The sequence below is a fragment of the Brienomyrus brachyistius genome, chromosome 9, assembly GCF_023856365.1.
Source record: "Brienomyrus brachyistius isolate T26 chromosome 9, BBRACH_0.4, whole genome shotgun sequence".
NCBI classification, from domain to species: Eukaryota; Metazoa; Chordata; class Actinopteri; order Osteoglossiformes; family Mormyridae; genus Brienomyrus; species Brienomyrus brachyistius.
This window is the reverse complement of record NC_064541.1, coordinates 26,781,901-26,795,276: the sequence shown is the minus strand read 5'-3', so window position 1 is coordinate 26,795,276 and position 13,376 is coordinate 26,781,901. Positions and strand designations below refer to the sequence as shown.

General features: G+C 45.3%; 1 protein-coding gene across 2 annotated transcripts; it reads right to left on the bottom strand.

Annotated features, from left to right (window-relative positions):
- Positions 1-249: 249 nt before the first annotated feature.
- pdik1l (PDLIM1 interacting kinase 1 like) lies at positions 250-8,362 on the bottom strand. 2 transcript variants are annotated; one of them, XM_049026312.1, is made up of 4 exons: positions 8,126-8,362; positions 6,836-6,989; positions 6,323-6,623; positions 250-3,783 (listed from the first exon to the last, which is right to left on the bottom strand). In XM_049026312.1, the coding sequence occupies exons 3-4, from the start codon at positions 6,605-6,607 to the stop codon at positions 3,043-3,045; spliced, it is 1,026 nt and encodes a 341-aa protein (XP_048882269.1). In that variant the 5' UTR covers positions 6,608-6,623; positions 6,836-6,989; positions 8,126-8,362; the 3' UTR covers positions 250-3,042. The 2 variants fall into 2 exon arrangements, with proteins under 2 accessions (XP_048882269.1, XP_048882270.1); XM_049026313.1 differs by lacking the exon at positions 8,126-8,362 and adding an exon at positions 7,552-8,115.
- Positions 8,363-13,376: the final 5,014 nt, after the last annotated feature.

Sequence of the window (13,376 nt, the reverse complement as noted above, 5' to 3'; positions counted from 1 at the left end):
ACGGTATGGCCACTAGGGGGGGATGTTACTTAGCCTCAATCTACATTCCAACGACATGGCTGTGCAGGAATTTGAAGGGCTAGTAAAGTAAAGGGGCACTCAGTACCATAAAGCTGGTGCACAAGGTCACATTAAATATTTCAGCCTAAATGGCAGGTGCTAGCTACTTTTGCACCCCCACACACACACACATAGATCAATGATTCATGAACATCGTTTAGAAATACTACAATGAAACCAACCGGAGACTTTGATTCAGAACAGATTTTTATTTATAAAGTCCAAATTTAACAGCAAGTGACACAGTCATTTCCACTTTTTATATACTTGTTTTTTTTCCCAAAATATATCTTACAGTGACTGAAAAGGTGTAGAAAACAAGGTTCTCAGTTCCAGCTGCTGTACACTTGGCTTGTTGCATCGTACCATGTTCCGGTACAACCGGGTCCTAATTAACCAAAACAAAAAACTCCCTGATTCCATTTACCAAAAAAAAATTAAAAAATTAAAACAGGAATCCAATTTCTAATCTAGCTGGAAAGGCCATCCGGAGACCTAATTCGAGCAGGTGATTCAAAACACTTCGCAGATACTAAACTCTTTCAGTCAAAGGAACTAAATGAAGAACAGAACTGGATAAACCAATTTAACACATTTTCACATTTCCCAGTGAAAATATAAGACTCTCTACAGAACACAAAACAGTGTTTCAAATCACACCTCTTAAAAAAATTACGAATATTGCAAAGAAAACGTCACTCACCACAGGCGATGTTACCATTAAGACGGGTAATCACTCACTACACATTCAACCAGCCATCCCATTCACAGACACAGCTGCTGACGGTGTTTACAGGTGTACCAGGGGAAAGCAGAATTCTGGGATGAGCTGAATGACGGCTTGACGACAACTCTCAGGAACTCTGAGAAAACACCCCGAGATGATAGGACATTTGCAGAACAACAGGCAGCGATGTGGAGTTTTCCCAGTAGTCATCACTCCAGAAGCAGCTCCTATGGTTTGAAGATGCAGCTGAACCACTTCTACCGTGGTCAAGTTTCCTGAATTCCCAACTTTCCGTTTGCCTGGCACCATTTCCGAGAACATGATCCAGGGCTGTGGGATTAGGAGCGCTTAACTGGTTCTCAGGAGAGTCTCAAAGACTTAAACAACAATGTTCATTTAAATGACTGCAGAGCCAAACCAGAGTTCAGAATACTAAAGAGAATACAATTTATTATTTTGCTGGCAGTGACAGAAATCAGTGAAAACAGTACAGATTTTTAAACCTCCTGCTAGATACTGTATGTGCCGCAAAAGGAAACAAGTTCTGTGAACGTTAATGAAGTTGAATCTGGAGAAATATTTAGTGACAGACGGCAGAAGGGAAATTAAACCCCTGGAGCGGCAGAGCTATACTAACTACTATCAATCTGAAAGTAACGCTGATTTTCGTTCCGCAATTTGCCGCCAGAGATCTACTGAACACCGGTAATGGATTTTCAAAGACTGGCGGAGTTAGACGGACCGTTTCTGCCGTCTTTGCTTAAGTGTGAGGGAGGGTCTGCTGCTGGTGGTGTCCACAAAGACGAGCGGTTAAGGCCTGTGGTTTAGCGCCGTGTGAGTTAGCCGTCAGCTAATTCGTTAATGGCACGGTAAAAAAAAAAAAAAAAAAAAAAAAACACTTCGACACGTCACCCGAAACATCATTAATGCCGGCAGTCGCCTCAGCTGAGCTGAGATAGGTACAAAACAGCAGGGGAGGGGGACAGCGAACTAGAAGTAGTGACTTGTGAGTCGTTAGTGGCAGCAGTTTGAAAACGTCAGGCTCTCCCTAACCATCAGTATCTAGCAGCAAATCCACTGCTATGTGTGATCTCTGTGAGAGACCATTGTGACGAGATGGGCTCTGGAGTTAACGCTGGACAGGGGCTCCTCCCCAACATATAAAGATTTACGCACACTTTCCGCTGAGCTGAGGTAGCTTTTCCGGTTCCAGCCCCAAATATATAGTTCAAAATCAATGCCTTAGTTAATTATCTGCATACAGATCCACTCCTAACTATACAATATTAACTGTCAAGTAACCACAAGTACAAACAGCTCCAACAGCTATGAACTGGTGTCTCCAACTGTACGGATGTCAAAAGACTAAAGCAAAATATCAATTGCTTTTTCAATGTAAAAGGCCTGAAAAACAATAAGAGACCTTTACGGAGATCTTGAAAATAAACGCACACAGGCATTCCAAAAACACATTAAATCCTGCCCTTATTAACAGACAATACACCACAAGCTGCAATCAACATCATAGGTGCCTCTGTGGCAGCAGGAATCAGCCCACAGAGTTTGGAAGAATCTGGAATTCTTATTTTGTGGGGTTTGACAATAGGTAAAGGTGACCAGCTGAAACCTATTAGCCTATTTTGTTAAACACAAAAATGGAAAATAAGGAGGTTTTATGATAGTCTGTACAGCACTGTTAAACCTCTTCCAATATGCTGGTGAATAATATTTTCATTGGATAAGGACAGTAATTTACCATGGTGTTTGTTGACATGTGCCTCTGTGGAAAGGCTCCCTGACAAACTGTAGGTGCAGTGTTGGTCTAAAGAGAGAGATTTTTTGCTACATTACATGTATTTCATGAATCCCCCTCCATCCCAGACTCCCATGCCACTAAGCTGGACCCAGAGTACCAGTAGTGGGACGGGAGCTCCAAGCAGGTCAACGGCATCCTCTCGACACATACAGACACATATAGAGCACCATTCACGAGGGCCAGTATGCGAGCATGGGCCGCTGTGTAGTGAACTTGGAGGTTTCTGTACAAGCGGGAGATCAGGGGCCTCCAGAGCAGAGACCCTGGAAGGGATTCAGAAACACCTTCAACTCAGGGGCTGGAGGAGGAAAAGCAAAGCTGGGGTTCAGTGATTAGCTTGAGGTTTACGTGCTGAGCACCGAAGAGGGCCGAGCAGAAAGCCATGTGTGTGAGCGTGTTAGTGCAAGGGGATGGGAATGGTGAACTATGGGTTCCATCATCACGTGCCCCAGTCCCATTCCCTGCAGGCGATCTTCACCAGCCTGAGCTCCAGCTCGAAGGCGTCAGGCCTCTCCTGCGGGTTGGCCGACAGCATCTCCCTGAGCAGCTGCCTCATGCTGGGATTCATGGTCTTCTTCCTGGCCGGGATGGGTAGCTCCATGCGCGGGTTCTCCAGCAGCGCCTCCCCCAGAGGCACTATCTCCGAGCCCTGCTGGACATAACTGCCCAGCAGCTCCTTCTGCGTCTCGGCGTCCACAAAGGTGATGCGCTCCAGCATGGCCCAGATGATCACGCCCAGGGCGAAGATGTCCGCCTTGGCTGTGTAATGACCCTCCCACACCTCCGGCGCCATGTAGAAGTCCGTGCCACATGCCATGGACAGGAAGCACTTATTGACGCTGACTGGCTCGCCGGGGCTGAGGCCTGAGGCAGAGCACACCTTGCTCAGGCCAAAGTCGGCCACTTTGAGGGTGGGCTCAGGCGAGCCGGCGGGGCTACAGCCCTGAGCGATGAGGATGTTGTCAGGCTTGAGGTCGCGGTGGATGATCTGATTCTTGTGCAGGAAAGCCAGTGCACTGCCCAGCTGCAACATGAAGCTGGTGTTGGTCTTGCGGCTGGGCTTGCGCGACAGAAGGTAGGCGTTCATGTCGCCGCCGTCACAGAAGTCCATGACAAACCACAGGTAGTAGGCGCAGCGCCGATCAAAGGCGATCTCACCCTTCAAGGAAGTCTCCACCAGCTGCAGCAGGGGGCGGGAAAGGAAGATGCGTCACGGTTTGCTGACCAGAGCAGAAAGCTCATGTTTACATAGGAACCCAAAACAGATGTTTATTTTTGGTTTCAGGTGTTCCCCAGCTCCCTATTGTAGGACCGATTTTTTTCCCCCCTGCTTTGACTGAAATTCTTTAAAAAAAAATTACTTAATTTGAACAATACTGTATTGTTTTCCATTGTCCATAAATCCTTATCCAATACAGGATCACGATGAGTGTGAAATCCCATGCCAATGGCAGGGTATGTGTACACGCGCGCACACACAGCAAGAAATTGTTAAATACCAGCTCATCTAACTGCATATTTTCAGACTGCGTGAGGAATCCCATGCAAGAAGCTGGGAGAATGTGCAGGAAAACAAAATCAGGAGGTAGAATGAAGCCCCCTGGAGGTGTGAGGCTGCAACACCACCCACTGAGACGCCATGAATCCTGCATTTTCAATATAAATTTTAGCAAATACAAATATCTAGAATTGCAGCCATTACGCTGGTTTATTAAAGCAAGTTATATCAGATGTGTTGAGCTCCTGGACAATAATGTAACAAAAAAAAAATCCACTTAATACATATTAACACACTTATCAATATACCTACTAATCTCATTGTCATTGAAATGCTCTAAAGAATTTGCATTGGTCCTGTACAGTGTGTCAGACATGACAGTAAACGCTCTTTTGTTCCAGTCTAGGGCTGGCAGGGTCTCTGGTCTTGCAATCACAATCACACCCCCCCCCCCCCCCAAGAGAACTGACTGCCAGCCTCGTTAGCAGATACAGTGTTTCATTGGTTCCTGGCATCAGTGAACAGGGAGAGGGAGCTAGTGGGGGATTTTGGCAGTATTTTTCTATTAGGAGATTAAGTGGCACAGGCAGTGTGTGTGTGTGTGTGTGTGTGTGTGTGTGTGCGCGCGTGTGTGCAGGCGTATGCGTCAGTGATTCCCTCGGCTCCTGGCTGATAGTAACAGTCATCAAACCGTTGCCCTCTGCTAAGCGGAGAAGCCTTTAGAAACAGCAGAAACCTCGTTAATGGTGGGAACGCAGCCTCCGGTGGAGAATCCTGGTTCTCAACCTCCCCCCTTTCACCCCCCCCCCACCTCATACCCCACAGTGAGGTTCTCCATAATTGAATCATACCCAGAAAACGTCAGAGGCAATTCTTTAAGGTGGGAAAATGGAGATAACGGCCTGAATTTGGGGGGGGGGGGGGGTTGGTTGGCAGACACAGAATAATTAGCAGTTTGACAGGCATTCCCCCAGAGCAGAAGCGGCTATTGTAAAATCAGTAGTAGTTTCATTAATGTGTAGGAGGTCTGCAACCTGTCAAGTAACGCAATACTGGACCGTGTGACTGGATTGAGCCTCAGTCATCAATACAACAAGGAAGTCACAAGACTGAACCTGCTTGTAGCATAAAAGCTAGTAACTTAGATCTGTATAAAACATTTATGTTCTCTAGTTTTAAATAATTCAAATGTCTTACAGATGATGAAAGATTTTACCCGAAACACACTTCCCCAGTTATATGACTAAAGGGTCCTTTGTTTGGGTGTAAAGACAGCAGCAACGATCCTCAAACTGATGAAGAAAATGAACAAAAATGAAGATTCGGATGTGATGACTGACAATACTCACAGAAATCACTTAATTAGCTTTTTTTAATACAATTTTTTTTTTTTAATTCTACCATTTCCACACCTGATCCGGATTCCACTGCATTTTTAAAACTACGGTGGGAACCATGTGCAGTGAATTTCCTATAGGAAATAGCATAAACGCCCAGCTTTCAGCACATGTCATTCCAACCTCTCCACTGACTGAGCAGAAAGAAACATGGACCGGCCATAGAGATAAACCAAGCCCCACCCACATACCACCTACTGACCAATGGGTGGAGAGAGGCAGGGCCTATAGCCCTCTTTCACAGAAAAGGTGCAGGGCAATAAGAAGCACCACCACTGCAAAACAGCTGCTCACCATCAAGGCTCAAATCTTGCTCGAGATGGGATGGGTCCATAGCATGTTGCCGGGGTAACAAGGCTCTATGGACACGTGGCCAGTAAATGGCCTCATGTACCCAATTAATCAATCAATTGATCAGTTACCCCATACCTGCACAACAGTAACCCTAACCCCGATTTAAATACTTCACCCAAACATCACTCTTCCACAGCCTGCGATTCAACGTGCATGTCTCACAAGTTCAGCATTGCGTTCATTTTCTCTTTGACCTAGAAGAGCAGCTAAAAATATGTCAGTTAAAATCAAATACGAAATAGTATAATTAACCTTTTTAAAAGGCGGTTGCTTCACATACTCTGCCCCCACCTCACCGTCCCATCGCAAGGAAATAAAACCACAAAAACAAAGCAAAACGAAAAAAACACCCTTGTGCACTTAACACTGAATAGCAAGGTTATTGTTCTAAGGTTCTAAGCCGGGGAGGCCTAGGCCGTTGTCTCTGCACCCCTTCCTCCTCCTCCTCCTCCTCCGGGCCTCGCACTGACCTCCAGGTAGAGTGAGGAGCCGCACCCGTGCTGCATCCTCTGCGCCAGACCGTCCCGCTGCAGCACGCAGTCCTCCAGGTGGATCACGTTGGGATGCTGGCTCTGGATGCTGCTGAGGGCCCAGAACTCGCGAAGAGCCAGCTCCACGTTCTCGGGGGCGTGGCAGCGGATCTTCTTGACGGCGACGCGGGCGCCAGTGCGGCGCACGGCCGCCTCATACACCACGCCGTAGCTGCCGCGCCCCACCTCCTGAATGAGCTCGTACCTGGGCTGGCTGCTCACCATACTCCTCCCACTGTCACTGGGGAGACAGAGAGAGTGATTAAACCCCATATTTACTTAACAGACTTAAAAACAGACACAATCTAATATCTATACTCCCATAAAACTTATCTTCCTAGAGGCTGTTGGAGAAAGAATGTATTGTATTTTCCTTGAGGCTATAGTCCTAGACAGTGCCTTCCCTCCGCCATGGCGGGCACCAGCACCTTCCGGCGGGTAGAGTGGCATTACCTGGCGGGGCCAGCAGAGCAGCCTGTCAGTCTGGCGTGGTTTTACGAAGTCACGCCGGCCACAGAACGGGGTACCCATCTGCTGCCGGCCGACGCCTGAGAGCGGTTTGCTGATGGTCGTCAATGATCAGCCAGCCAGCCAGTCCTGAGGTTACCTGCCCGGTCAGTCACACACAGTGCTGGTTAACGGCGGGGCAAGACAGAGAAGCACGTCTACCTGTAAAGGCAGAATAATCTCCCTGTCCATATTTAATGAAAAGGTGGTTTTATAATGAAGAACAAAAATCGTGCACAGTTTGCCAGCTCAGACTACAAAAGATTATCTCCCCTCAAAACATGCCATACCATTTACTGCATTACTTTAAAACTTAAAACCACCCGAAGGCTTCCTGCGGCGTATCTATAACGTTAGCCGAACGCTTTGAAAACGTTACGCTGGCAGGAGGTCCGAAGTGCGAACTCCGTCACAGATGAGCGTCAAGAAAACATTAACAGCTGCTATTAATACCAAAATATATATATAATAAAAGGAATAATGAAGTCAGGCTAGGAAGCTAACGGGGTTTGCTAATGAGCAGAGTACGTGCCGCAAAACACCTAAAGTTACCGGAAACAGAAACTCTGACCCAGAGTCGAACACCATGACAAACCCCGTGGACGACAACAACAACAACAATAATAATAATAATAATAATAAATAATAATAATAATACTAACAACAGCACACGCCCAGGCAAACACACTCAGTGCACCGAGTCCCGGTAACGCTACCGCCGGGACCTGAGCGCAGATCCGCAGTCGCTCCGCCAGCGGTGCCCGCACGCAGGTGGTTAGCCGCACAGCTAACGTCATTAGCAGGTTAGCCGGACAGTCGATCTGCTCCGATCCCACTCCGGCCAGAAGGCAGAGCCAGTCCCACGAAGGCATGCATATGCACGGCGTGCGAAATCGCTACACAATCAATGCATAATCAGTGCGTGTGACAATGCGTGCACGCTCGGTGTGCAGTCGGTGCCAGGCGCTTAACCTCCGCTGATCTACTCCAATGACACGCGAGTCACAGACGGGTTTCCCGAGATTTCTCGCTCAGGTCTCCCGCTGGCATCTTGTATTCATCGGCCGCATAAAGAGAACGAAGCGGAAGGCATTAAACCACAGAACCGCGCTCATTGTCCCCCCCCCCCAACCAACCCCCAATACACAATACAGACGCGCTCAGCATCCACCTGCACGACGTGTCATGCTGGACAGGGAGATAAAAGAAAAAGGCTCGGGTAGAGGACGCCTTTACCTTCTACATGCGATCAGGTCACTCATCCTACCACTGCTTCATGCGCCTTCTCGATGTTTCACTTTTTTGCAACATTGCGCCGCCCCCCCGGCGGCTCCGGCGGTGGGAAACACTGCCCCCTGTCAGCTTCTCACGGGGGTCTTCCACCTTCCCGGCGACACGGCGACGCCTTTTCTTCGCGGGTCACTCCCCGACTCCACCGCTGGTCTTGACCGAAAAACACTGCTTACATGCCGCCTCCCACGTACTATACGGAACAGCGGAAACCAGTTAATTGCTACATAAATTAGAACCAAATTATCCCTAAATAGGCCATTTTTTTGGGTCCACCGCTAAGCGTGCAGTTTCTGCCAATAGATTAATTTATAAGATCTGCTATTCATACACATGAGTTTTATGAGAAAAAAATACTGATTATTTGTTGTGTATTTTTTTTAAGTGCCGTGCAAAGCTATAGCAATTCAATCTACATAATATGCTATAAAATATACCATTTTAAGATATCAGTTGGCCAAGGGCTTGTAGGTCTAGGGTTTCACCTGATTGCCTTGACTTCTCTTCCCATTGTCCTAAGACATGTGATTGGGTGATGTGATCTTTCTATGTGGTTTGTAAGGCCGAGCACGTGCCCTGTGATCCAAGGTGTCTCCTACCTTTTGTCAGCTTGTTCTGAATAAGAAGTTATAAAAGTGGGCTACAGTAAGTGGAATTTGAGAGTGGTGCTACCCCGTTTCATGTGTGGATTAACATTTGTATATGGTAGCGCTGTTAGTGATAGCTAGTCACGTTCTACACAAGTGTATTTGTAAACTGTCGACTAGTATTGTGTGCAAATTGTTAAGCATTTGTTGATCTTCTCAAGCAACACAATCAGTATCAACCACAGAAACACAGACACCACACTAACACCATAATTTAATATCGAGAGATGTTTATTAGCTAGGAAGGAAATGTTCGATGTTTTCACACAACAATTTCTTGGTCATTGTCCTGTTTTGTAAAGCATGCTTCATAGACTTAAAAAACTGAACAATCACAGATTTCACCTGGGTGAGGTTAACATCAGAGGTTAACAGAGGAATCTAAAAAGATTACCACCTAAAAGTGGGAGTTTTCACAAATAAACCTTTGGTTTATAGCAGTAAACAGAGTTACATTCTTCGGTCACAATTATATACAATCTTTTTTTTTTAACTTATAATAGCTGTCTTACACCAACAGAAGTAACACAAATGGGTGAAATGTCATATTTAAAATCACAGGTGAAATTGTGACATGAAACAAAAACAGCCCTCCCACATCAGCAGAGCACAGATGCAGAAATGTGGGGGGGGGGGGGGGGGGGCATGTGTCAGTGACAGCATTTGTGCTTCTTGCACAACCCTGAGCATTGTTCACGTAAAAGTCTTATTGGGATCACATTATTCAACATGAGAGCACAACACGGATATGCCCTCTGTGTAAACTGTGACCTTTGCCCAGAGGACAAAGAAGTACCAAGACCCAAAAGACCCAGACAGCGCCTTAATAACGTCTTAAGATGTGCTGGTTCTGCCACAGAAATCGTTTAATTCTCCTCAGTCCCTCACGAGACTGTTTGTAAGTAGAGTTTAAGCAAATGACTTGGTTTGGCACAATCATGCTATCACTCCATGACATCGGTAGATGTTCCACTTCAATCATTTGGGAACACTGGTGCCACCTGTAGGTGATTGTGAGAAGTAGCTGTCTCCTGGAATACTACAATGACCACGGAACCTTAATTATTATTTGGTTATGAAAAAAGTTCCCATAAGATCAAGTATGACCTTACTGGATAGGTGTACACATTCTCATACCTTCCAGAACTGGCCATTTGAGATACAAGCTATTTTGATCTATCTCAAGTCACGTTGAGTAAGGCCTTAATCATTTCAATTTTGTCTGGCCATCAAAGTAAGCTGTCTGACTGAAATGAATTGGTCCTTAATGTTAATTACTATTGCATGTTATAGAACACTGAATTTACCAGTCTGTTCCATTTCTCAGGATTCGGAAATTCAAAATAATTCAGAATACGTTTATGGCACTTAATATAATAAACAAACTCATATCTTTCATGTGACTCTGTGAGTAACGAAGTCTATTTTGTCCACTAGCTAGCCGCTTTGGAATTCATAGTGAGGTATTTAACAAATGATTAGATGATTCGTTACTCTCTCAGACCAGAATTGCTAGTTAGGACATTCACCAAACACCCCTTTTCCCCGCAAGGGTGATCTTATGGCCTATAATTGATCAATGGAAAACAGATACACCTGGCCACATTAAAGGAGAAGATGGCCATCATTTTACAGTCCTTCTAAATGCCCAGACACCATCACCTATGGATGTATGAGGTGGTGGTGATGACATAAATATTACAGATTCATGAGCGACACTGACTCTTATCAGATGCATCACACACTAATCATTAGCTCAAACAGACAGACAGACAAACAGAAAAAAAAATCACTAATCTACAGGAAACAGGCAGCGCTGTCAGTCTTGGCAGGATCGCCCCAGACGCAGCGGACCGCCTGCTTCTTCAGTTTAACACAACCTGAGGTAGAGCTGTATAGATCATTCACAAGAGTTCACACCTTCTTGTTTTCTTGTGATAAAAATAATTAAAAACCCACCACCAAAACAAACACCGGGGACACATCAGGGGCAGAGGTGAGGGGGGAGCTGCAGCAGTGTTGAGAACGTGCGGGATGCAGCGACATCTGTGACAAGTAGCTTCTGATCAACGCTCTCATTTCTTGCTGCAGCTGCCCAATCTACTATCACCTCAATAAAGGACTATGCTATTCTAACCCCAACTACAAAGATTACAGAGGAGGATCACACAATTATAGTACAAAAGTTTGTGTTAAATTACAGTATATGGGAGGGGAGTCAGACTCTTCAGGCGGTTCTGCAGGTCTCAGAAACCCTCCATGAAGGGGGGGGTCCTTGGAATGTTGAGTGTCAATGCATAATTAACAACCAATGGGAAAGAAGGGTGGAACCAACCAATGGGAACCAAAAGTCAACTGGGCCCTTTGTAGTACACATAGTAGTCATTCAGGAGAGAATAAAGGAATAAAGATCCTCACACTACACACCCCTTTAATCTAAACCGCTTAGTGATAGTGGAGAGCTTTGCCAAAGCATCATATTTTTAACAGACACGCTGTAAATATTGCAAAACCTCTTCGCGTTAAACATGTATTCTGCCTGCAACATACCTGACAGATCCTTTACATTTTCTTTTCTATTTAGGCAATTCGCTTTAAAGTAATCCTAGACTCATTAAAACTATTATGTACAATTACAACTTAAAATTAAACAACTTAAATGCTTTTCCTTTATAAGGAATATGAGTAAAACGGGATAAAAAAAAAACAGAAGAGATTCTGTCAGTTGGAGATTCTGTGAGTAAGAAAAACAGGATGCAGTCACAATATGGCAGAGGGATCTTGTCCTTTGAAAATCAGAAAAGATTACCCTACCAAAAAATGTTAAATAAATATAATAAATTGTACATTGTTATCTTATAAATGTTTTCCAAATTTTTATTGCTCTGTAATTCTCAGTTTGACCTGATGTTTTTATAAAAAGATCATTAAAGTTAATTGTAAAATGGCTTATTGGCAAGGGTTTTTATTGTTCTGCTATTTTTGTTGCAGATTCAATCCAGCAGAGGGCAGCAAACAAATGGCCTGACCAGCCACTGTTGTCCCAGGTTTCAGGGAGCGGTAGCCAAAATCAGAAGAGCCTTTTACACATTCAAATGTAAACATACCAAAATCCCTCCACCCCACCCCACCCCACCCTTCCTTAATGTCCTCGGACAACCTGAAGCTTTCCCTGAGTTTGCAGATTCACAGTTCACTGCAGCTGTGAGGACAAATACTTATATTAAGGAGATTGAAACCAAAAAAGGGAAGAGAATCTTACGCATGATTAGTGCAGTCAAGCATTGCTTTGGTTTTCATGTAGATATATAAACTCTGGCTGGGGAGAAGGTGGTGATTGATGATTGAACAACATCAAACATCGAACCACAATGCAGTCTGAGGTAAACAGTGAACAAATTTTTAAATCATGAAAGGTGTCAAGAAGTAGTAAAAGCAACTCTGCAATCACATTCTGGTGTCTACAATTTTAAGGGGGGGAAGCTGCAGTATTACAAATAAATATTAAAGATGATTTTAAAAGCTTTATAATAATTATACATACATATATATTAAATGGGTTGAACGTCTGTCAGCTTCTCCTGTAAAACTGGAGTAATTGGCTGATTCGCTAGTCTACCTAAATCTCCTCTGGGCTTTTTACTGTAACCCTGGGTCATAGAGAGACCCATCTGGTGCCTAAACTAGCCACTAAGGAATTTGCCTACGCTAAACTCCACGCCTGAGCAGCCTTCCCAGCAACATCCGTTGTTCCTGGGGCCTTTTCGATGCCCGGATGTTGTGCGAGGGCAGGGAGCCGGCAGCGGGCACCGACAGCCCAGATCCGCAGCGATGGAAACGACGTCACCTTCCTCACTGACATTCACTCAACTCCAGGGAATCCGAGCGAACGATTGCATTATCGGCAAGCCGCCAAAGCATGCAGCCCATTTAAGTCTGCGCCCCCCCCCTCCCCCTGTGACCCCATTTCCCTCCCATCAGCCCCCCACCCCCAGAAAAAAAATCCTATTAAAAAGAGAGTAACATTCATTTGCAGAGATGCAGGTTCGCAGCTTCTGCTGTGTCGGAAAGTGAACGTGTAACAGCCAGGAAACAGAAAGGACGGCCCCTACCCCCCCCCTTCGGAATCTGAGAACGATATGATCTTGTCACATCTTCTGAATTGCGGTTATGGATTTAAGCCCCTGTCCCCTCGAAATAATCATCATTTAACAGCAGGACTGGGGAGAGACTATGGCTCATCGTACTGTGGAGACCTGAAAAGCCTTTTTTGATTGTTTCCGTTTCTAAGACACTTAAAGAGGAAAAACTAAGCAGTTCAGTCCAGAAATTCTGCATCACCATGTTACTATGAAAAAGGCTTGTTGCTTTGTTGCATACGTCGTAGGTTGGGCCCACGCGCCTCACAACTAAACCTCCAAAAATCACCTGAGATACATGCTGTTCTCCTGACTGTTACACCATCGAGCTTAAGTAACATTCTTTTCCTTGCCGATTATTAAAAACCTGAGGTAGTCTCCAAAAGCAGCAATCAAGACAGGCGGGAACTT